Raw genomic sequence first — 24,558 nt, 5'->3', positions numbered from 1 at the left:
GGGGGCCAATTTTTCAGCTTTTGCTTTTGTGCGCTCAAAAGACCAGCATGATGTGAGGATTTGCCATTAAATCCCAAACAGCTTATGGCATTCCTGAGTCCATTCCCACCCCTGCAGCCTCCCCTTTCCTATCCCATGCCTGCAGCCTCCCCCTTCCCATCCCACTCTGCAACCTCCCCCATTCCATCCCATCCCTGCAGCATACCCCTTCCCATCCCATCCCATCCCATCCCATCCCATCCCATCCCATCCCATCCCATCCCTGCAGCCTCCCCCTTCCCATCCCATGGTTGGACAACCAAACAGGGGAGCGTTTCTGGCATGCAGACAGGCTGGGGAAGCCGAGAGCCTCCACTAGCACTCCTGGAAGGCATCTCCTCCCTGCGCAGGGATTAGGAGGCCGCATTCCCAGTGTGGTTCACGGCTGCTGCCAGAGAGAAGGAAAATTGTCTGGTCCTGGCTCAGAGCCCCTGTAACCTTCCACAAAATCCCCAAACACACTGTGCTTGCACTGACAAAGCAAACAGTTATTCAAATGACAAAGGTCACCTCTCCCCTTTTTGACAGCTATTTTTGCACCACTTACTGAAGTCCAAGGGTAAAGGAGCTGCAGAGCCAGGCACAGGTCCATCCCTTGCACCAGCTCAGCATATTAGAGGGACTTGGGAGAGATGAAGAAACCCCGGCCCTACGAGGCTGCCCGTGTGTCACCAGTGCCTGCGAACACCCACGTGCTGCACCCAGATGTGGCTGGGGACTTCCCAGGACACTCACAAAGGTGGAGGAAACCGCCGGGGGGGCTGAGCCTGGTGTTGGCAGTACTGCAGCTGCCTGGCACAACCCATAAGCTGCCCCGATGAAAGGGCAAACCCTCTCCCTTAGCACAGCAGTGCTTGAGGCATCCCTGAGTCCCAGGAAGGCATCTGGCCCTGCTGCAAGACCACGTTCCTGATGATATTCGAACTTTCTGCAGAGTGCCAGCTGAGGCTGGTGGCAGGGTGTCCTCGGGGAGCCATGCAGCGGGAGAAGGAACATGCACCAGAAACTGCCAGTGGCTTTCTCTCCTTGGTCTAGAGAAAATCCTGATGAGAGCAGAGCTCCACAGCAAGGTACACCGATGAGGTTTTTCTTGCCCTGACCTTCTGTGCTGCCTGCCGTTCATTCTTGCAGCATTAAACAGAAATCCTCCCAAATATGTAACACATGGAAAGTCACCCAGAGGCTGGCGATTCGCCCAGGGCAATCCCCAGCTCTGTCCTCGCCCAGGGGTGCGGGTGCTGTGTAGCGCTGGGACACCCCCCCACTCCCCTCTACTCCCTGACCTTGCCCTCCCCAGAGGGTTTCTCCCAAAGGAAGATATTGCCTGGCCAAGGATATCAATTTGGGTGATTTTGGAAATGGCCAGGTAGCAAAAGGGAACCCCAAAGCTGCAATTTTAAAGCGACACTTGCCAACACAAACCCTAGTTTTCAGCTGAAATGGAGATGTTGCGGTGCCCCATGGTCTCGGGGGGTGACAGCCAGCCATGATGATCATGGCATCCTCAGCTACTTTGTTTGATGGGAAATGTCCTGGTTTCGATTTCTTTTTTTGGGGTGGGGGATTTTCTTGGACCATGCTTGGAATTTACCTCTTCTCTGCACTTTGCAATGGGGAAGCAATTTCCAGGCATCCCTGAGCTGTGTAGGAGGGTTCTTGGCATCGGGAGTTTTTTTCTAAGAAACTCAAACTCAACAGAGGTTGCTCTGTCCCAGCCCTGCCCAAGCAGAATCACTTCATGCCCATGTGCTCCTTCTCTGGGCTGTGCAAGAAGACATAAGGCAAAGCTGGGTGCGGGTTGCCCCAGGCGTGGGACCTGTGGGTGCTGGGTGGGGGGTTCTGGGTGCGGGTTGCCCCAGGTGTGGGACCTGCAGGTGCTGTGTACTGGGCAGCTCCCACTTAGGAAACCAAGCACCGCAAGCCCGCTGTGTGCTGGGGAGAGCTTGGATTTGCCCCGCAGGCAGCGAAATGCTCATTGTGCAGCTAAGGAAATTGAGAAGCCACCAAGGTCACTGTCACAGGAGGGGAAAGGTCCAGGGCTAGAAACGGGGCCGGGTCCCACCTCCCAGTTCCCTGGCTCCCCTGGGGATCTGGAGCTCCCCCGCAGCCTGCTGGGCTCCCAGGCACCGCTGCCATTTCACCAGCGGGGCAGCTGGGAAAGGGGCTGCTGGAGCTTTCAGTGCTTTGCGGCATTTTCATCCATTTTGTTTCAGGTTTTCACTGCAGTAAACAGAAAGCAGTGGTTTTTTTCATCACCTAGTGCCTGCATGGCCTGTGGGGTGGGGTGTGAAAACCTGGAAAAATCCAGAAAAATCTTAGCTAAAGATTAAGATATATTTATATACCCTATTGGAAAATGTTTGCGACAGAGGAAGCCTTGTTTTTGTCACTTCTTTTTGGCCCCCCACCCCGGCAGAGCCTGTGCCATCCCTTCGCCTTACCTTCTCAATGTAACCTTCTGCCGCAGTAGGAAATGCCATGACTTCCCAGATGCATCCCGAGGCCGGTACTCCCGGACACCCTGTTACGTAGCTGAGTACACAGTTTGTATGCAGCTGGCCAGGCAGGCTGAGAAATGTCACCTGGTCCTTTGAGGCACGGTTGTGCCTTTGCCTGTGCTTTGGCCACCGGAGCTGGACGAGCAGCCCAAGCATCATGTCGCCTTATCGTGACCCTAGACCCTGTGTGCTTTTCCCCTGCGCTGGCTGGACGAGGAGTGCCTCCCCCGGCATTCCCCCATCTAAGGCTCCAGCCCTCTCCTATGGGCGTTGGGAGCCAACAGCGGGGAAAAGCAGCCCTGGCCCGGTGGGGACACAGGGACGGGCAGGGAGTGTCCTGATGGGACGGGGACCTGCGCAGCACCAGGGGAGAAGGGGACAGTAGGAAACAACCCCCTGAGCAAAACAAGAGATGAATGCAGCGTGTAGGAGAGCTCAGGAGACCCAGCAGCACTTACCCAGCACTCACCCAGCAAGGTGTCAGAGGGGAGTGCAAGTCCCTGAGGGCCAGTGCGGCCACTCATCCTGCACGTCCTGGGGTGGCTAAAAACCTTCCTGGGCGGCACGAGTGTCCCTGAGGCTTATCACACAGTGCAGCCAAAAAACCCATTTGTGCTGCGCCAGGAGATCCAGCCGAGCCAGGAGTGACGAAGGCACCACAGATGCACTCACTGTGGGCTCTGCTCATGCTTGCTGCAGCTGCTCTCTCCTTCCGGAGGCTCTGGGCATCTCCTTCCAGAAACAGTGAAGGAAGTGAAAGGATGTTCAGAAAACATCTGGAGAAATCCCCTGTCACCCCCCATGCCCATGAAAGGCTCTTCCAAAGCCACTGTCTCTGTCACTATCCAAAGGCTGCTAATAAAAGGGAAGCGACCGTTGTCTTATTGGGAAAGCAGAGCCCAGCCCTGGTTTCAGTGGTCCGGCCCTTCCTGCACGGGCTTGGGAGCAAACCAAGCGTGCCAAGGGGCAGCCCCGTTCCCTGGGGGCCTGGAGCTCCCTGCGCCGACGAGCTGCGAGCCCAGGCAGCGAGAGCCCCTAATTCAAAACGCGTGTTGTTTAAATTGAGAGATGACTGTAAAAATAAGGGTCGGATTTCTCTGGCTGCCAAGCCTCCCACGTTAACCCAAGCCCCCCGGTTTCCTGCCTTCTGGCATGTGTGACCTTTCGCACAGTAACCCCGGTGCTCCCTGAGGAGCCCTGGGATGCCAGGAAGAATAAAGGGTAGTGAAGACTTGCATAACCTTCATCCAGCCCTGCCAGGAAAATAAGGAGGCTGCTTGGACCGAGAGTGTGGCGGGCCTTTTATGTCAGCTTTTCAAGTGTGAAAATGGGCTTCCCTGCTCTGGCTAATGGTGCCTGGGATCCTCCCCGGGACAGAGGAATCCCAGGGTGGCTGCAACCCTCACCCCATCCTCCGGAGCCCATAGGGGCCATTGCAGCCCAGGTACCGACATCTTCCCCCATCGCCTGGGCTGTCAGCAGTTTACCCAGGGCTGCCTTGTGCCGGCAGGGAAAGCTGGACGAGAGAGGATGGGAATGAAGCCCGGGCGACATGGCTGAGCTCCTGATGCAGCTGGTCCTTGCTGGGGGCGGACAGCTGCAACCAATTTTCCATGTTTCTTACTCACCCTGCTTGGAAGTTTGTCTCTGCTCAAGAAGCAGCACCGTCAAGAGCAGAAGCTTTTGCGAACTCGCTGACGGGGATGAGGGGGTGTCCCAGCCCTGGGGAAGGACGAGGCTGGTGCTGAGGCGGCCTGTGCCACCCTGGTGTCACCAGTCCCCTCCGGGCGGTGAAGGTCGGGATACAACTAACCTGGCCACCAAGCAGGCTGCAGGAGTCGGGCTGCTCCCTCGCTGCCGTGTGCTGAGGCCAGGAGCCGCACAGCCCCTCTCTGGAGCAGGGAGCGGCAGGGTTTCTGGTCCAGAAAAACTCATGTTTGGGAAAAGTGGGAATAAGTGACCCCAGCATGTATGGGTTTTAGCACACAGAACTGTTTTGCTAGCAGGACTGGGCCCTGTGGGTGTGCAATAGATAAATCACTGCCGGGACCAGGTTTGAGCGGAGACCAAGGCGGATGGGGTGCCCGCTCCGGCTGGGAATGCTGCCAGTGCCTGTCTGGGTGAGACGTGCTGCTGCGCTCAGCCAGTGGCCGGTAGGAAATCCCTGTTGGATGTCTCCTGACCACCGCTGAATCAGAATAACCGTTTCTCTGGAAAACCTAAATTTATCCCTGAAGCAGTGACGGTGTAATTCACATATGCCCTATTCCCCTCTCATTGGAGTCTCCCTTACGTTTGCCATTTTCAACAACAGAGCAAAGCTGTGAGCAACCTTCCTGTAAATCAGCATCTCTCCCATCCCTCCGGTGACGTGAGCCCGGGGGCTGAGCAGCTGCAGGAATTCATGCGAGTTCAGACCAGGCTGAACTTTCGCACAGTGACCCGCCAGGTCAGCGTGGGAAGGAGTGGGATGGAGAAAGGCAGAGAACAAAGACACCCATTGCAGCCCGCCCACTGGCCTGTCGTGCACGGGCCGGCAGGACGGGATTGGGGTTGGGGACAGGGTTGGGGATGTGCCGCCAGGCACACAGGGGCTGCTTGGAGGAGCTACTTGCAGTGCGTGCTGGGGATACTGCCTTTCCCGGCCAGCGGGACCGGGGGGATTGCATGGAAGAGGGGATGGGGATGACAACGGGAATGGGTGTGGTGATTGGGATAAGCATAGGGATGGGGATGGGAGCAACCCCTGTTCCTGTCTCTCTAGACATCCACAAAAAATAACTTCCTCTGGACTTTGCTGTTCCCTCACCAGGGGATGACCCCAGCCAGGGGATGACCCCAGCCGGGGGGACCCTGAGGAAGCACGCGGAGACGCGAGGGGCAGCCCTGAGGGCCACCGTGCCCTGCTGCTCCCTGGGCTGCTCCAGTGTCCCAAAGGCCGCAGGGTCTGCTGGGCTGGGGCAGGGTCCTTGTGGGGTCCCTCCTGGGGGTGTACTCTGCTGCGCAGGGTAAAAGATCCTTCATCCCCCCGGGAGCAAACCTCCGCCCTTCCCCAGCCCCAAACTAAGCTGGGCAGTCACAACCCCACGGGCATTTTGGCTGCAGCCCTTTTCATAGAATCATAGAATCGTCTAGGTTGGAAAAGACCTTTAAGATCATCCAGCCCAACCATTAACCCACACTACCAAGTCCACACTAAACCAATCAAGGGTAGACTAGACTAAACTATGTCCCGAAGTGCCACATCTACCTGTTTTTTGAACACTTCCAGGGATGGTGACTCCACCACCTCTCTGGGCAGCCTGTTCCAATGCTTGACCACCCTTTCCATGAAGAAATTTTTCCTAATTTCCAACCTAAACCTCCCCTGGCGCAGCTTGAGCCCATTTCCTCACAGGGCAGACCAGGGCTCCCTCTTGGCACAGAGAAATGCCCCGAGAGATCAATCCCTGCTGGCCAGCCCACTTTAAGCTCTATTTAAACTTGAGTGCATCCGGCCCTGCAGAGCGCACCTTCCCATTGACCCATGGTCATTCACAGCCCAGGGTAGCTCAGGGCCTCAGGGGACTTTTCATTTGTGTACGTTAAAAATTCATATTTCTCAGGGCAAATTGGAGATGTCCCAATAAGCAAATACAGCCAAAGGAAAGTGTATAAATCATGTGGCTTCCAACAGGCCTCGGCTTCTTACGTTACCTCTTTCCTGCCTCAGCACAAACACTGCAAATGCGGAAAATAACCAGTGGGAACATGTCTGCTTCGGCACCTGGCATAACCCCGTTATTTCCCAGGACAAGCTCCAGTGTTGGGTAACAGCAGGGCAGGGAGCGGAGCTGCACACAGGATTCGTTTTGCCTGACATCGTTAACCCAGAGCAATAGTCAACACATGAAATTGTGCTTCCCTGTTTGTCCCAGTGACTTAGGGGTTCGGTGTTTCCCAGTTCAGAGGGCTCTTGGGATGCTGGCTGCTCCAATTTCAGGCTCTGTGGGCATGGCTCCTGCCAGCTCGCTCTCTCCTGGGATGCCAAAAACTGGCAGGGCCAACATGAAGAGAAGAATTTTCATGTTTTTGCGGGGGTTGATCCCATCTGGGAATTTTCAGCAGAGCTGTGGCTGCCCCTCCAGCCCTCAGGGGTGGTGGCGGGTACAGTGGCAGATCTGTCCCTTAGCGGGGGCAGATGTACAACATCGGGCATGGCCTGGGGGTGCAGGGGGCGCAGGCCAGCCAGGTGCACCCCAAGGTGCCATGCAGGGACCCCAGGCCCCGCAGAGAAGCCTGATGCTCTCGCCCTGCCAGGGGGTGACCCCTCCCCATCACTCCCCCCCAACATGTCCCCAGCTCCTCTCCAGTAACCGCAGCAGAGTGAGCACAGAGGGGCCCCCCAAACCTCAAAGGTATGGAAAAAGCAGTGACCACACTTTGCATTTTTTATTGGTTTTTTTTTTCCCCTGTAGTGTTTCCTACCTGCGTTTTGGGGGTTTTTTTCCCTTCTTTTCCTTTTTCCTCATTTGAAAAATTCCTTCTGACCATGAAATAAATGAGAAAGCACCCGCTGGCAGGAGGGCTGGGGGGTCTCTGGCCTGCTGAAATTTCCCAAATTCCTCCTTCGCCAGCTCCTACCTCTGTGACTCCTCTCTGTGCCGTTGCTGCTGGGTGCTTGCCCTGAGGCCTCTCACTCACCCTTTCCACGAGCGGCAGCCTGGGAAATGCTTGGAGCCGGCTCAGAGCCAGAAGAACAAGAAACCGGTGGCTGGTATTTATTCCTGCAGGAACCTACTACACCTTTGTGCATAAACACACCTACCCCAAAGAGATGCTTTGCTCCCAACAACAGGGAGTTTATTCCCGCAAAGGAAAAAGATGGGAAACCCTGAATATTAGTTGCCTACTTGGGCACAGGAAAATAAGTTTGGCTGACGGAAGTATTGGGTGCACACGTCATCACTTCGGCAAGGCTGAGTGCCATGGGAGAGGCTGGGCTTAAAAACCAGCTCTGCAAAACTGCAGCCAGAGTGGCGGATCTCAAACGCAGACTCTTGGCAAAACAACCTCCGGGGAGAGCTGTGCGGGTGGGAAAACTGCTACGGATGGCCACTGCCCTTGGGAAGCTCCCATGCCACCACCCTGCCTGCACCCCCAGCTGACACGGGGACTCCTGGAAGGATAAATCCTGCTGCCAGGTGTTTTTGGACAAGACAAAAAGGCTTCTCCCCTGGGGATGGGCAGGCCATGCCAGAGCCGCAGGGCTGGAGCAGCAGCAGTGGCATGGAGGCAGAACTGCTGTGGGCTTCTGTGGGGCAGAGCGGGTGGGAGCTCAGCACAAGCCCCCGCTGCAGCCCTGGTCCCACGGGGGCTCGCCGCCAGCCGGACGTGCGGGCAGGGCCCAGCAAGTGGTGGGAAGTGGGGATCCAGCCCCTAAAGATGGTGCGGATGGGAACACAGCTCCCTGCTCTAGGATGCGCTTTGTAGAGGAGGGACTGAGTGCTGGGGCGGCGGGCGGAAACACCCAGCAAGGAGGGAGCAGAAGGGCTCCATCTGCTCTTATCTGAAAAGACCTGAGAGTGGCTCCTTCACGGTGTGTGAATTCCTTCATGGGGAGAAAAAAAAAACAGAGACTGAAAATCCCTTTAAGCTGGCAGAAAAAGGCAGGATAAGAGGGAAGAGCTGGTAACTGGAGTCCAAGACACTTGCAAATGAAATAAGATGCACATTTTTCACAGGGGAATGACTGAAGCCTTGGGCGGGGAAAGAATTCATCCTTGGCACTCTCGGAGACCGGGAGCGTTTGGCGGGGTGAACATCCTGTTCCCCTTAGGTGCGCAGAGGGGCTGCCCCCAAGCGTGCTCCCTCCCCAGGGCTGGCAGCACCCCGCAGAGCATCACCTGGGAGCCCTGCGCCTGCTGTGTGCACCCGTGCCTGGGCCGGAGCCACCCAGCAGAGCCCTGCACGCACAGTGGGTGCCCACCCTGGGGCCCCCAAGCACCCATTAGGCCATGGCCTGGGAGCCCTGTGCCTGTGGCATACACCCACCCCAAGGCCAGCAGCTCCCAGCGGGGCATGGCCTGGCGAGAGGACACGGGTGCAGGCACATGGTGGGGCAGCACCCACGGCTGGGGTCCCCGTGGGGGGGACCAAGTGGCAGGGCTTGGTGGGGATGAGGCTCCCCAGGGCAGGGCGAGGGGCAGGGCGGTCAGCAGGGATGGGATGGAGATGGGAATGGGGATGGGGACAGGGATGGGGACGGGGATGGGGACAGGGATGGGGACGGGGACAGGGATGAGGACAGGGACAGGGACAGGGATGGGGACAGGGACGGGGATAGGGATGGGGACAGGGATGGGGACGGGGACAGGGATGAGGACAGGGACAGGGACAGGGATGGGGACAGGGACGGGGATAGGGATGGGGATGGGGATGGGAACAGGGATGGGGACGGGGATGGGGATGGGGACAGGGACGGGGATGGGGACGGGGACGGGGATAGGGACAGGGATGGGGATGGGACAGGGATGGGGACAGGGACGGGGATGGGGATAGGGACGGGGATGGGGACGGGGATAGGGACAGGGGTGGGGATGGGGATGGGGATAGGGACAGGGATGGGAATGGGGACGGGGATGGGGACGGGGATGGGGACAGGGACGGGGATGGGGATGGGGATGGGGACAGGGGTGGGGATGGGGATGGGGATAGGGACAGGGATGGGAATGGGGACGGGGACGGGGATGGGGACGGGGATGGGGACGGGGATGGGGACAGGGACGGGGATGGGGATAGGGACGGGGATGGGGATAGGGACGGGGATGGGGATGGGGATAGGGACAGGGGTGGGGATGGGGATGGGGATAGGGACAGGGATGGGAATGGGGATGGGGATGGGGACGGGGATGGGGACAGGGACGGGGATGGGGACAGGGCGGGTGCCAGGGCGGGCGCGGGCAGGGCTCAGCGGCGAGGGTCCGAGGCTGCCCGGGGCGGGGGGCGGCCGGGGCTCGGAGCCGGGGCTGCGGCGGGCGGCGGGTGCGGGGCGGCCCGAGGCCGGGGCCGGCGGCGGGGGGCGAACAAAGCGGCGGGGCCAGGCGGGCGGGGAGGGGCCGGTCCCGGGGCCCTCCCCGCCGCGGTGCGCGGGCGCCGATAAAAGCGGGGGCGCGGCAGCGGGGCGCGCACTGGGAGGCGGCCGGGCAGCCATGCAGCTCGCCGGGGCAGCGCTGCTGCTGTGCGCCGCGGCGGCCGCGGCCGCGGGACCGGGACCCGCAGCGGGGCGGCCCGGGGCCGAGCGGCGGGCGGCGGCGGGCGGCGGCAAGGAGCGGCGGGCGCAGTTCGCCTCCTGGGACGAGGTGAACGTGATCGCCCACGGGCTGCTGCAGCTCGGCCACGGCCTGAAGGAGCACGTGGACCGCACCAAGGGGCAGATGCGGGAGCTCGGCAGCCGCCTGAGCGCCCACAACAGCTCCATGGGGCGGCTGCTGCGCCAGGCGCGGGAGGCGCAGGAGCGGGGCGAGCGGCTGCGGGCCAGCGTGCGGGAGCTGGAGGGCCGCGGCCGGCAGCTGCTCAACCTCTCCGAGGCTCTGCGGCAGCGCCTGGAGGAGGTGGCGGCCGACAAAGCCGAGATCCAGGGCCGGCTGGAGCAGCTGGAGGGCCGCGTCCGGCTGGCGCTGCAGGCGCGGCCGGCCGGTAACCAGAGCGCCCGGGACCTGGGAGCGCTGCAGGTGAGCATCGCCCGCAGCCCCGGGGGGAGCCGCCCCGCCCGGGGGCACCGGGAGCGGCCCGGGGGGAAGCGGGGAGGGGTCCCTGCCTTCCCGGGGGCGGCCGCGGGAAGGGCACTGGGCGCCCCGACCCTCCCGGGGTAAGGGGAGCGGCTGGAAGGGGGCAGCTGGGGGGGGGCAGCCCGGAGCGGGGGGACACCTGACGGTCCTGGGGGCACCGGGAGCACCCGTGGGGACCAGCCCCGCCGGGGGGACTGGCCTGCCGGGCTCCGTGCAGCGCGTGCAGCACAGCCACATCTCCCCAGAGCTGCGGGGTTCACCTGGCTCTTCCCCCCACAGTCCCTGATGGATGCGCAGAACTTGCGAATCGAGGAGCTCTTGCAGAAGATCAAGCAGCAGCAGTACAAGCTGGACAAGCAGAATCTGCAGATTAAAAGCCTGCAGAGCAAGGTGAGCTGCTGTCCCGCTCTGCGGCTGGGGGACCGCAGCCTGGTTCTGCATGCTGTGGGGACCCCCGTGTGAGCTGCCCTGGCAGCCAAGCTGGCACCGCGCTCTGGTGACAGGAGAACTGGCTGTGCCGCTGCTCCCTGGCTTTGGGGACCCTGCAAAGGCAGTGGCCCTGGTCCTTGTGCTGCAGCATTGGTGCAAGGGTAGCAAACTGCAAGCTTGCCGAGCATTTGCACAGAGCAATAGGAGGAATTGGCGTGTGGGAGCAGAGCCTCTTGGGGCTCTTCCTTTGAGTTTATCTGCAGAACAAACTCGTTAGCATGGGTGTGAAAAACCACAATAATTTCTGGCTTTGTCAGCCTCGGGTGTCTCCTATTCCTCAAGATTTCTAGGCAAGTTCAGCCCCAGCTCTGGTCACCGGGGAGCAGCTGGTGCCTTGGCTGATCAGCTCCCCTGAGTACCAGCACTGAAAATGAGCTGAGAGAAAAATCATTCTGACTTGTGCCTTTTTTTAGGTCAATCTACTGATCCCCTTGCACCTGAAGGACAACAAAACACAGTCTCCAAAGTGGAAGATGAACCTGAAGAAGAGCCTCAGCCTCACCAACCAGAGCCAGAATGCTAGCGGGGAGCCCATGCTGACACAGAGTGAGTATCTGCCTGTGCTGTTCCACGCCAGAGCAAACCTGCAGCAGTTGCAACCATTGGGAAACAAAAGGTTCAGTTGTCCTGAGTCAGGATGTGAGATTTGCTTGCAAAACCAGAGCTTGGGAGTTTGGCCAGACTGGGGGGATCTGGAGCATGGGCAGGATCCTAGCCTTCTGGATCAGTATTAGTCCAGCAGGAATTTAAGGATTTAAGAGGAATTTTTCTGCCTGATATTAAGAATGCAATGGGGAGTGGAGAAATGCTGCTAGCAGGTATTTGTCAAAGAGGGTTGGCAGGTGGGGGGTTGAATGCAAGCAGGAAAGGAGGATCTCTGCTCCTTGGATTTAACTCTTGTTCACCTGCTCTCACTTCACCAGGCAGGGTCTGCTTCTCAGTCTGCCTGCTGGTGGAGGGGAGAGTTAGGGAGCCCTGGACCGTGAGAAGAGAGCTAGATCATTGTAAGTTTGTCTCCCTTGGCTCATATGGTCATGCATAAAAGACAAGTGCCTCGGCTCACACTATCCTTAGCGGAAGGTGCTGAGCTGCAGCAAACACCCGGGCAGTGAAGGCACCAGACACTCACAGCAATGGGAAATGTGTACCAGAGTGGATGCTGCATCCGGAACTCCTGGCTCTGCCTGGAGCATCCTCTCTGCCAGCGAGGGGGCTGGAGGAGCTCCCACAGAGCGAAGGGCAGCAGAGTGGGTGTCCCCAGCTGCACTGCATCCTGCAGCCTCCCTCCTGGACAGGAACTGGTGTCCCCACAGGGTTTGCTGGCCAGGAGCAGCTGCTCTCATGTTATGTCAGCTAAATCATGGTGCTGGCTCCGTCTGTGCAGCTGTCTGGCAATGTCCAGCATGAGCCAAACAGAAACCAGGCAGGGTGAGGATGCATGGGGAAATCCTGCCCAGGGCTTAAAGCAGGGATAGCTATGGGAAAACACATGGTAATCTGCATGTGGAGCCTGGAGCTGTCACTGGTGTGCCTGAAAACTGGGTGGGCAGAACAAAGAGCTGCAGAATCCATGTGGACAAGGAGATGGGACGTGGGGCTCCAAACTCTTCCTGGTGCTTGGCTTGGTGGGGCTAGCCAGCCCACAGCTGGGGCTATGTGTGGCCTCCCTTGGCTAGAGCAGCACTAGCAAGCCAGAAAACTGTCTCAAAACCTCTTTTCCCCCCACTTTTTCCCAGCTCTGCTTCATGACTTGCCCTCCGTAGTGAATCTTGGAATTGTTTGGGTTGGAAGGGACCTTTAAAGGTCATCTAGTCCAACTAGTCCAGCCACCCTGCTCCGCTTTCCGGTTATGCTGAAAGTGGGGTGCAGGGAGATGGGTTTGGGTTTTTGGTGCTTACTGGTTGGCAGATGTAGGCTGTGCTGTCTGCTCTGCACCGGCTGATGCGTGCTGGGTACAACAACCCTTGTGAAGCATGGCGGGAGGCCGTGAGGGCCCACAGCTGTGAGGCGGGGGGTGCAGGAGCTCAGCACCTTCTTGTGCTGCGTTCTCCCTGATGGGGAGACCCTGGGCATACTGGCTCCCTCCCACCCAGCTCAGCTGTGAGCTCCCCCTTCTCTTGCCTAATCCCTGATGTTGATATCACTGACAGAAAACAAATTGGCTTCCTCTCATTAGCAAGTCTTCTGGCACATCTTAAAGCACACAATATCTGGCGGGCCAGCCCCATGCCCTCTGCGTGGGGAGGCTTGTGGCTGCTTTTAGAGCAGGCAAGTGTCGAAGTCTTGTGCCGGCGGCTCCCTGTCTATTGTCAGACAGAGCTGCAGTGCCGGCATGGCCCCGGGGAACAGCGATGAACTCCACCAGCAGCCCTTTCAGAAAGACCCTTTTATTTGCATCCAGTGAACACAAGTTTTTTCAGGCCAGAGATGGCACAGGGCCAAGCATGTGAAAGTTGAAGGCTTGAAGCAGCCTGGAGAGTGAAAGGTTTAATCGCTAGCAGAAAGAGGATCACGTCTTTAGGCAGAGCCTGAGCTCTCTGGCAGCCAGCCGAGTAGGGGAAAGGTAGAGCCCTGCTCACGCTCTCCCTGCAGCGCTGGGACTCCAAAATAATTGGGTTGGGCTGGGGAGGGTGAGGGGGAGGCGATGCAAACAGCTCCAGGCATGCCCTGCCATCTGCAAGAAAGGGTGTTTATCCCAGGTTGGTGACCTCCTGTCATGCCTGGAGATCCTGTTGGGTAAACACCGTGCCATGCCTGGGGCAGCTCCAGCCAGCCTTGTTGATTCTTTCGTCTTGTTTAGCTAAATAAAGTGGGAGGGAAAGAAAAACATCCAGAGCAGCCAGGAGGTCTTGTTGTTCTGCTGGTGCCATACGGATGTGCAACATGAACTGGAACTAACGAGTGTGTTCCTCAAACAAAAAGATTGAGATGAGGCTGTTCAAGCAGCTGCATCTCATTCAGCTGCTTGAAAGTCCCTGTTGCACAAGGAAAACAGAAGAGATCTGAATGCAGTTAGTGTGGCCAGGGCCCAGAAAAAAGAAAAAACAGACAGGGATGGGGTTGACTTCTGCACACTGAGGGCACTGAGCATCCGCCCGGGCACTGTCCTGCTGATGCTGGGAGATACGGTGGGTGAGGAGGAGGGGAGCTCTGCGGGGCTGGGCGAGCCCAGCAGCCTCTGGCACCTCTGCCGTGCTTGTCAGCCAGGGTTGCTGCAGCTGTGGGGTCAGGTTGTGGGTTTTCCTTCCCCTGAGCCTTCTTTGACTTCCCTGGCTGCCTTCACCTAGAAAGTGGGGATGTTGGGGTTGCACTTGGCCTCCCCGCAGCGCTGGGTGGCTTTGTGTGTTTTTGATCCTTTGTGCAAAATGCTCGCCCTCAATCCACGTGCACACAGGCTTGGGGCCACAGGCTTGTCCCATGAGTGCACTGCTGGGCTTGGTGGCACCAGTCCTGCGCTGGCATCGGCCCGGGGGTGCGAGGTGTTAACAGCGGTGCGAGTCCAGCCAAGCTGGCTGTGGGGCTGTCCCAGTGGGAGAGGGGCTGCCTGTGCCAAGGAGGGGAAAGTTCACTGGGGGGGTCAGGGTGGGGGGAATGGGTGAAAGGTGGTGGCAGGTGTCATCTTGCTGTCCCCTGGGCCCCCCTGGACCTTTCCCTCAGCTGTGGCTCCGCTCTTCCCACTGCTGCAGCATCAGGGCTCCCCGATGCCCCGTGGGGGCTGCTCTTGCCCTCAGCAGCTCAAAGACCCCGTTTTCCCCTCTTCTGCCCCACATGAAGCCGTGTGGCTGTTGGGGAGGCCCCTCTCCCTGCTGCTGCCCCGGCTCACAGTGCCAGCCCTCACCCTGGGGGCAGCTACCGCAAAGGGGACCCCACAGGGGGGCTGCGGGGGCAGCCAGCACCCCGGCACAGCCCAGGGCTTGTCTTTGGGTTTCCTCACCCGTCTGTCTTGGGGTCATGCTGGCAGCAGCTGTGAGCCACCAAAATCCATTCCACCCTCATGCAGGCAGAACAGACCCCCCTTTGTCTGGGGGTGATGGGGGCACCTGTCCCAGTTGACAAAGAGCCCCTTGACTGCGCCCTGCACATCCTCTTGCGGCCTTTTGACTCGGGTTTTGTAACAGGTTTTTTTTACCCCCTGTCTCTCCCCAAGTGCTGCGGGTGGTGGTTCCTAGATGGACTTTTATCAGCACTGTTGAAACGGTGCTTTGCTGGCAGCTCTGGGCAAAGTCCCCACAGGGGCGGAAGGAGAGGTGGGAGCCCGGCTGGTGTGGGGATGGAGGGGGGCAAGCTGGGGGGTGGCCTCACCCTGGGCAATCAGCTCGTGCAATGAGCTGGGGCTCCCTGCGGTCCACCCACCCCTTCCCTGCCCTGGTCGGTGTGTCTTGGGCAAAAGGGTCAGCCCAGCCTGGCCCCGCGCTTGCTGGTGGCAGGTTGCCCAGTGGGACGTCTGGCTGGGGGTCACCACAGTTGCTGGGAGCAAGAGGTCGTGTGCTGGATGTTTGGGTGCCTTCCTGACACCAGGACTTGGGGTTTCTTTCTGCCCCTGAGGCCCTTTCAGACTGCTTCAGCCTTGGGGTGGGATGGGGATGCTTGGCCCTGGCTTGCCCCTGGCATTACCCCGTTCCAAATGGGCTGCTCCTGCCTGCCACAGGCGCAGAGGGAGCTGGGAAGCTCCTCAGGTCTCTCCTTGATGGGGAGCCGTGCTCTCCAGCCTAGGTCACCCCAGCCTGGCCCGATGCCTGGCTTCTGCCTTGGACAGAAGCCCAAGGAGCTCCATTTGGATAAATGGGAAGATACAGGGTCACAGTGTTTAGAGATGCTGAAGTCGGGGGCCCTCATCTCCGGCACATGTCCAGAGCCACAGCCACCACTGTGCACAGCTGGCCAGGCGCGTGGCCAGGGCTGCAAGTGCTGGGGCCATGGTAGGAGCAACCTGCTGAGAACGTGGGTCTCGGTGCTGTCTTCTCAATGGCTGTTTCTTTTCCCTGCAGAGCTCCCGGAGGATTGCCACCAGCTCTTCCTGGCCGGGCAGCAAAGCAGCGGTGTTTTCCAGGTGCAGCCTGCAGGGTCTCAGCCCTTCAAAGTCTACTGCGACATGACCACAGGTAAAACAGTGAAGATGTCCTGCAGCACTTTGCATGGTGGTCTTGCGAATGGTAACCCCAAATGACTGTGTCTTTTCTGCCTGCAGAAGGTGGCTGGACAGTGATCCAGAGGCGCACAGACGGCTCTGTGGACTTTGACCAGCTTTGGGATGCCTACAAGAATGGCTTTGGAGACCTTCATGGTAGGTGGATGATGGTGTCTATCTTCTTATTGTGGGCTAAGTGATATCTTAGCACAAGTTATTCCCCCTTACTGGACCCTGGAGATCTCTGTGTGCTGGAGCACAGTGTTGGGCTGAGGAGGTGGGGGGACGCTGCTTGTGGAGCAAGAGTCCTTGGTCTTCCTGACTTGCCCTGCAGGTGCCAGACAGCAATTCAAATGCTGCAGTGTCCTGTTTGTCTCTAGAGCCTGTTCACATGTCTGCTTTGCACGGCATGCTTGTGTCCCTGCAGCCAATGCAATGTGTCTTGTTTCAGGTGACTTCTGGCTGGGCCTGGAGAAGATACATCACCTTGTCCAAGAGGGAAGATATGATCTCCTGATTGAACTGGAAGACTGGGAGGGAAATTCCCAAGTGGTTCAGTTTGTCTTCAGCCTTGGTGGCGAGAGCACAGCCTACACACTCAACCTGCTGGGACCTCTGTCTGGAGAGCTGGAAAATGCCATTGGGGACTTCAGGCAGCTGCCCTTCTCCACTCGGGATCGTGACCACGACCTCAAAGCTGACACAAACTGTGCCAAACACCTCTCGGGTCAGTACGAGCTCTTCCTTCCCAGTGGTGTGCGCTGGGACTAGACCCCTTTGGTGTTGAGCCCAGCTTGTCCCCTGCTTCCCTGGGAAAGCTGCATCCTTGGGAGGAGTCATGCAGGGAACTGGGAGGGATGCTGAAACCAGGAGAGGCTTATGATTCAGGTCTTGGCCCAAGACTCTGTCTTTGTAACAGCTTTGCTGGCTGCCACCTTGCTTGGAAACCTTTCAAGCAAAGCAGAGGCCAGTCCCCAGGCTGGAGATGGTGCTGCTGAAGGGTTTGAGGGGGTTTTGCATGCAAGGAAGAGCAGCAGGGATTTGCAGACACATCCTGAAGTCATACAGGATCTGTGCAAAGGTTTCCCAGTGCGTGGGACTCCTCCAGTGTGTATGAGGTGGTCTTGTAAGGTCCCAAAGCCCTGGAAAAGTGGGGAAAATGGGGGCAGCAGCTGCCTTGAACCTGGGGTAGTTTTTCTGTCTGGAAGTGCTGTGAGTTAAACCTGCCTCTGTGTTGCCTTGGTAGGTGGCTGGTGGTTCAGCACCTGTGGCCATGCCAACCTCAATGGGAAGTACTTCCGCTCCATCCCCCGCCAGAGGCACGAGCGCAAGCAGGGCATCTTCTGGAAGACATGGAAAGGCAGGTATTACCCGCTGAAGTCAACCACTATGAAAATCCAACCCGCAGCACTGGAAGCAGAGCCCTAAAGCTGCCACTTGAGACTTGACCTCTGCGGAGCACAGACCTGAGCTCCATCACTTGGTGTTTACAGAAAACAAACCCACCCTCCCCAGGAAGTCCCCCAAGGAGCATTTCTCTTGGTTAGCAGCCCTTTAGTGGCATGACACAGCTCCTAGCTATAAATAAAACAGCTCTGCGTTGCTGAAACCCCTGGATGGGAGCTCCCAAACCAGAAGAGGAGCCACCAACAGGGAGATCCACCTCCAGAGCATGCACAAGGGTCTTCCAACCTGCCACGTGCTGTTGCAGCAAGTTCAAGTTGTCTGGTGCTTTCTGTCCTGTCTGAACACCTCTGTGCTGGTTTTGGTGAGCTGGGGCTGGGGGGGAAGGGGAGCATGTGAAGTGTTTTGCTACGCTGGACCCAAGCGTTGGGTATGGAGCCTCGCTGTGTCCCGTCTCTCACTGCTGTTCCCAAATGATGTCCTGTGTATCCTCCCATGAAAGCCCCCAGGGCCTCCTTTCTCCTGCTGGTGCTGTGGGGTAGTGAGCCTCTGGCAGCTCCATCTGTGCAGGCCCTCCTCCGCTGACTTCAGCCCGCTGAGAATATGGGTTTTGGTGGGAAGGCTGAAGGACACCCTGTGCAGAAGGGGACCTCAGGCTCACTTGGCTTCCCTGACCCCCACGGCTTTGAAGCCCTGTATTTCTGGCTGTGCTGGAATTTGTTAGGAGCTGGGGAAACTGCTTCCAGCTCCAGGAGATGATGGATGGGATCCTGCAGCCAGTTGCATGAGGGCCAGATCCTGGAGGGCTGAGTCTTAAGTTGTTAAGTGTTGCTGGGGGTGGTTAGGATGAGCGCTAGGACAGCACAGGTACAGAGCAGTGACTGTCCCTGGGCAGGACCAGCCCTGCTGTCGGCTGTAAATCCCCCTGGAGCATGGAGGGCTGCCTTCTCCCAGCAGACTCCCTGTACTTTGCAGAGTGAGTAGTACTGTCCCACATGCATGCCCCAAAAGTTGCTCTAAAGGGCCAGGGGACAACAGGGTTTCTCTGCAAGAGCTGCACTCCCTTGATGTACAGCATCGCCTCTGCCTTTGGGGTGGGTGTCTGGGGAGAGGTGGGCAAAACAGGTCCCCAAAAACTGTTAAGGGCCAAGCTGCCGTCTTGGGGCTTCCCAAGCATCCTGCCCTATTGAAGTCATATTGACTACTGTGCTAGAGCTCCTAGCTGCTAAATATTGTAAATAGTCATTTGTAGGATGTTGGATCTTGTCGATGAATTTCCTTTTTTAATTTGTTTCTGTATTTAAATGCAGTGTTAATAACAATGTGGTGTAATTTATAAACATTGATGCTGGGAAAAAAAAAGCAAGTAGTTTGTAGTATGTGTATTTTAAACTTTTTTTGTACTAAAATACCTTTTCTGAAGATGTCTTTTAATAAAAACAAGCCTGTAACTGTCCTGCCTGGATTATTTGCCCAGTGGTTTACCAGTAGAAGATGTGTAGGAGCTATGTGAGGACTCTGGATTCAGAAACTTTATGTGTTGGGAGTTTGACCCGAGCACTACGCTTCCTTCTGGCCTCAATGTTCAGCTGTAGCCTTATGGAGCTCTCTGAGATAAATCCCTGCTATAGCCCCTAGCAGTAGTTTTTAGTCTGTTTGAAGCTTATGGCCTTCTAAATTTCTTTTCCCTCTGGAAATCAGGCCCTGGGGCAGCAAGTTTACAAGTGATGATGAGATGGCTCTTATTCCCTGGTGGCAGACCTTTGCACCAGGGAGATATTCCTTGTAGCTGGCTGAAAACCCTGTGCCAACAGCTTGGACAAGAGCAGAGGCTGAGGTCTGAATTATCTGGATGGATTAAAGTCAGAGCTGATCAGCACAAGCCCCAGTAAGTATAGTAGCCTTTTACCTACTCATACCATAGATGCATAGTCATCTCCAAAAGCATTTATTGCAGCTTCTGGGGAATGATTACATATGTAGGAATGAAGTGAGCTGGGGATGGAGCGGAGGCCTTGAAGATGATGGAGGGTAAACTCCAGCTGTGCTCACAATCCTAGACATGATACCAGAGATGGAGAAAATAGCAAGTGCTTCTTTACCTGGTCAAGGAAGGGGGACAAAAATTGCTCATTACAGAAGGAAGAGACAAGAGACTGCTCTAGTCCCCTAGAGCAGCTGTATAAATACCTGATGTACCTAAATGTGGCCCCAACTCCTGTGTCTGTCCTCCTTCCCTGGGGAAAAACCTGGGGTTAATGATAGCCCCAAGCACAATTGCATGAACCCATTTGTTAGCCCTCTGTGCTATCTATCTGCTCACTCTTGCATTCAGAAATACATTTTTAATGTTCCATTTGCTTAATTCAAACCTTGTTTAGTCCCTGGGTGCACCAGCAGATACTGGAGTGCTGTGTTTTAGTCTGGATGCTAAAGTGATTAGACTTTATGCATCAAATAGAAACTGGTGAAGGAGATATGCTGTATTTATTTGTTGCTGGGGTTTTTTTTGGTAGATCTGGGGTTTGCTCCCTTGTGGTGCATTTAATCTTCAGCATCTACAGGAGGTGCCAGGAGGACGATGCCAGCTGGTACCAAACACCAGCCGGGGGAAGGCTAAATGGCCCAAATCTTGCCTAGCCCAGGAACTACAGCCGCTGCTTTCTCCTGTGTCTCGGTCTTGCCCTGCTTGGCTGCGCCAGTCTCCATGTCCCATCTGTGTCAATGCCCCCCGACCACAGGTCCCATGCCGGAGTGTGTGGCGTCCCGGGGCCCTTCCAAGGTCCCTCTGCAGAAGGGGCCAGTCCTGGCTCTCTGTTTTCATCTGAAATCCCCCTGGAGTCCTAATTTCTTCATGGAAAGAGTGGTCAAGCATTGGAACAGGCTGCCCAGAGAGGTGGTGGAGTCCCCATTCCTGAAAGCGTTCGAAAAACGGGCAGAGGTGGCACTTGGGGACATGGTTTAGTCTAGTCTGCCCTTAATTGGTTTAGTGTGGACTTGGTAATGTTAGGTTAATGGTTGGCCTGGATGATCTTAAAGGTCTTTTCCAACCTAGATGATTCTATGATTCTATGATTTTCAGCAACTACCGGAACTGCAGCCTGCCGTGCCGTCGGGAAGCCCCGTGAAGGGTGGGGCAGCTCCCTCCAGCGACAGCGACAGAAACGGCACCGACATCCTCCGGGTTCCGAAATGCCGCTGCTCCCCAAAATCGGCCATCGCTCCTGTACGGGCCGTGACGTGCTGTGCCAGCCTGCGGCCCCGCAGCAGCTCCTGACATGATGGTCCACCCAGGGCTTCGAGCCCTCCCAGCAAAACCTCACCGAGCAGCTGAAAAGAAGGGCTGTTGCTTGTTTTGCGTGCTTGGAGGGGCTGTGCTGAAGGCGGTGGTGGGGCCCGAGCTTAGCACATGCCGGGCAGCTAAAGGCTGTGGGGTCTGGACATGCTGGGACAGGGCTTTTCGGGGTGAGGAGCGCTGCAGGACAGCCTGGGGCTGCGGGCCAGCAGGGTGACACGGGGCTGGCGCGTGCCTCAACATGGGGCTCGGACTCATTAGTAGAAGTAGATTGAACTGCAGCTGCCTTGGACCTGGGGGCTCTCGCAGAGCATCGTTAGATCAAGAAGACGTTGCACATCAGGTACCGATATCCTGACCCAGCTGCGTTTGGTGGCCCCAGAAAGTGAGGAGAGACCCAACCCGCTGCACAGAGGCCCCTTCAAATCCAGCCTGCATCTGAATGGCAGAAACAACCACCGGGACATCCAACAGGGTGGTCTCAAGCCCTTTTTTATACAACAGCGGAATCCAAATTGCTCTTTGCAAAGTTTGGCAAAAAGGGAAGGTGTTTGTGCATACATAGTGCTGCGCCAGCTTGGGTGGACGGGCTGAGCGCCCTGCACCGCTGGCACCGAGACACTGGAGGGGGAAAGCCAAAGGCATTGCCCTGAGCCCCCCACTGCCAGTGCGGCTGCCGCAGAGCACTACAATGAAACAAAAAAGGCAAATCCCTGCTTGAATCTGAAACGTGGTGCAAAGCCAAGAAACGGCAAATTAGTAACAAGAGAAGTTCTCCACCCAGTGACAGTCCCCAGGCACCCTCCAGCCCAGGGCCTGACCCTCGGCCTTGCCAGCGCCAGCGAGAGTCATGCTTTCAAAGCTGTCCCTCGCTCCAAATGCCTCAGGTGCCTGGCGGACACTGGGGCATCAGGACTCTCCCAGTCTTCCCAGTAACTTCAGCTCTTCTGCTGGGGCTCAGCAGCATCGAGCACAAATCGAGTTTCCCGTGGATGTGTCTGGCACAGCTTTGCAAGCACCTGCACCCTTTCTAGGGACACTTCCCAAGCAGAGTATTCTGGGGTGGCTCCCTCGAGGGTGCTCACAGACACCCAGAGGACCAGATCCCACTAAGAGGGTGGGAAGGGGAACTCCTGGCTCAAGTATCCCAGGCAGGCAGCTGCACCCTGGGGCACTGCAGGGGCTGAGGCACCCAGGACAAGAAGCAGCATCTTGGGTGACAATTTTGAGTAAGTTTTTATCATGTAAAAAAAAGAAACAGATGGCATAGGCCTGTGTGCTTTTAACGGTGTGTGCCCCAGCATAGGTCAAGAAAATATTAGGGGCTTGTAGGACCTCTGCTGACTGAGGCGACCAATTTGAGAACACTCGTGTGATTTCCAGAAAGGGTCTGTAAATGCATTGACCTGTCAACAACCAGTGACACATGGCTGGTTTTGGTGACATGACACCAATGCTCCAACACCAAACATACCATGAGCCTGGGGGACTCCTGAGGGCAAAGAATGCAGGGACTCCGGGCTCATGCTTCACACCACATCGCCCTGGGGCAGCATCCCTTCCCTAACACCAAGTCATCACCTTCACTGCCTGCAGCCCATGTTAAAACTCTACCCCAGGGGATTTTGGAGCTGGATGGCACTCACAAGGATACCTCGGTCATATATTGCTCTTTAAAACTTATGGCAAAAATTCCCAGGTATTGGAAGAAGAAAAGAAGAAAGTAATTTCCATCCAAACCAATAAAAAAAAGCTTTGGGTTTTTTTTAAACACCCCCCCCCCCCCCCCCCGCACACCCAATATTCAGTTCAGAACCAATTAAGCTATTTGTAATAATGAAAATAAGATATTTTACTTCTGCTGTGCCTATTTTAACCAGAACAAAGTGAGGGAAGCGAAGGCCTCATTTGCAAGATCAGCAAGGAGGCACCCTCCTCTCCTGCCTTTCACCCAGCCACTCACTGGATGCGGCATTATCAGGTGTGGAAAACTCAGCATGGGATAATTTCCCTTCCCAGGAGATTCTGCATCCAACATGTTCCAGCTTTGCTCCTCCTGATGCTATTTAACTCTTCATCGGTTGGATGCGCGACATCCCTGGGTGTGCTCTAGTCATTACTCAACAGGGCCGCTTGCTGTGGTCCTGCAGGGATACGAACAGCATCAAGAGGAGAAAGGGGTAACGCCTTCCTGCAGATCCTGGTTGTTAAAACTCCCTTCGACATGGGAAGGTTTAAAAGCCCAGTGCCCCCTGCTGAGCACCAAAAGGAAGATTTCCTCCACGCTTCTTCAGCAGTCACTGTCAGAGAGGAGCAACTGGCCTGACCCACTGCTAGGTTGGAGTTGGCATCTTCCCTAGAGCCTGGTTCTATGAATTTTTGGTTTTCCTTCCCAGCTGCTTCCATTGCCTGATATGCAATGGGGATGCCTAGAGGCATTTCCCACACGGCAGCAAGCTCTGTTTCTCACCCTGTTTTCAGAGCCTGGTTCACAAAAAGAATGCTTTTCACTGAGCAGGAGCTGGATAGCCCCACCGATAGACAGCTGTTAGTCTGGATGCTGCCTCTTCTCATGCTCCCACACATTTATTACCACTTATATTTGGGAAATGAAATTAGAAACCACGATCCTGCCTGCCCAGGGTGTCTGGGGGAAGTCGAGGGCATCTCAGTGACACACAGTCCGGAGGGTCTGAACCACCATCTCCCCCTTCCCTGCCCCCTGCTCACACATTGAGCATCTCCCAAGGCTGGCAAAAATAAGTCCAAAGCCATTTTTTTTCCTCCCCACTGTCTCAGCCTTGCTCCTGTGTGAGACTGGAGACCCACTAATCCTTTAGCCGGCTAAAGACTCCTCTGGGGAAAGTAGGGCAGATGAGCCATGATGAATGCAGCCCAGAAAAGCGAGAAATCCGTTTAATGAGCAGAGCATGTTTCCCTGCACACCACATAGAGAGAAGGGAGGGAGCCATCATCTTCCCCGTGAGGGTTTGTTGCAACCACAAATCAAACGCATTAAACGGGCGGACGAGATACCGGCGTGCAGGTGCTGTGCGGGGGCACGTTGCATAGGGTGAACACTGGAAGCGAGGTCGTCAAAGCAGCGGGTTCATCCCTGGGGTCTCCAAGCGGCTCTCTGAGGCTGGCCCGGCTTGGGCTGTGCTCGCAGGATGAACGGCCGCAGCTCTGCCGTCGGGAAGGCGAAGGCCATCCTGCTCGGAGGCGCTCCCCGAGTGGCGAAATGGCCTTTTGCTGTTATCACCGATACGTTCAGGAAATTGACTCAAGCCATGCCAGGAAAAAAAAAGGGGAAATGTTTTCCTAGAACAAGTTGTGTCACCGCGCGGGGGCTTTTTTTGCCAGAACAGCTTTTTCAGCTGGTATTTGGCGCAGGAAGGTGAGACCCTGAGCGCTGCGCGGGGCAGGATCTGCCCCAGCCCGGGGAACAGCCCGAAGAGAAAAGCAAAGCCGGGCGTGCGGGGAGCGACGCCTTTGAACCGCAGCCGAGCACCGCCTGGGTGCTTTTAGGGGACATCCCCCCGGGCCTTCCACCCCTTGCTTTCTGTGCTGCACTGGCGCCCGGGCCGGCCCGAACCCCCCGCACCGGGGCCGGGCCCCCCGCACCGGGCCCGAACCCCCGCACGGGGCCCAAACCCCCCGCACCGGGGCCGGGCCCCCCGCACCGGGCCCGAACCCCCCCCACCGGGGCCGGGCCCCCCCCACCGCCGCCGCCGGGCGGTGCTGGGCTCCGCGCGCCCCCGCCGAGGCCCCGCCCCATGCCCCGCCCGTCCTCCAAGCCCCGCCCCTCCCACCCCAGGCCACGCCCCAACCCAGACCCGCCTCGTCTCGCAGGGTCCCGGCCCAGGCACCCAAGCACCGCCCCTCCCCAGCTGCCCTCCTTCGATTGGGCAGTGCCGCCCGCCAGTCAGAGGCGCG

At 57.3% G+C, this 24,558-nt stretch overlaps 1 protein-coding gene across 1 annotated transcript; it reads left to right on the top strand.

Moving 5' to 3' along the window:
* Positions 1-9,727: 9,727 nt before the first annotated feature.
* Positions 9,728-17,351, top strand: ANGPTL4 (angiopoietin like 4). The gene is made up of 7 exons (XM_075723898.1): positions 9,728-10,249; positions 10,586-10,696; positions 11,209-11,341; positions 15,784-15,897; positions 15,984-16,079; positions 16,375-16,650; positions 17,170-17,351. The coding sequence occupies exons 1-7, from the start codon at positions 9,728-9,730 to the stop codon at positions 17,349-17,351; spliced, it is 1,434 nt and encodes a 477-aa protein (XP_075580013.1).
* The last annotated feature ends 7,207 nt before the right edge of the window (positions 17,352-24,558 follow it).

This window comes from Pelecanus crispus, chromosome 20, assembly GCF_030463565.1.
Source record: "Pelecanus crispus isolate bPelCri1 chromosome 20, bPelCri1.pri, whole genome shotgun sequence".
Taxonomy (NCBI): domain Eukaryota; kingdom Metazoa; phylum Chordata; class Aves; order Pelecaniformes; family Pelecanidae; genus Pelecanus; species Pelecanus crispus.
The sequence above is the reverse complement of the archived record's forward strand: the minus strand, read 5'-3'. Positions and strand labels throughout refer to the sequence as shown.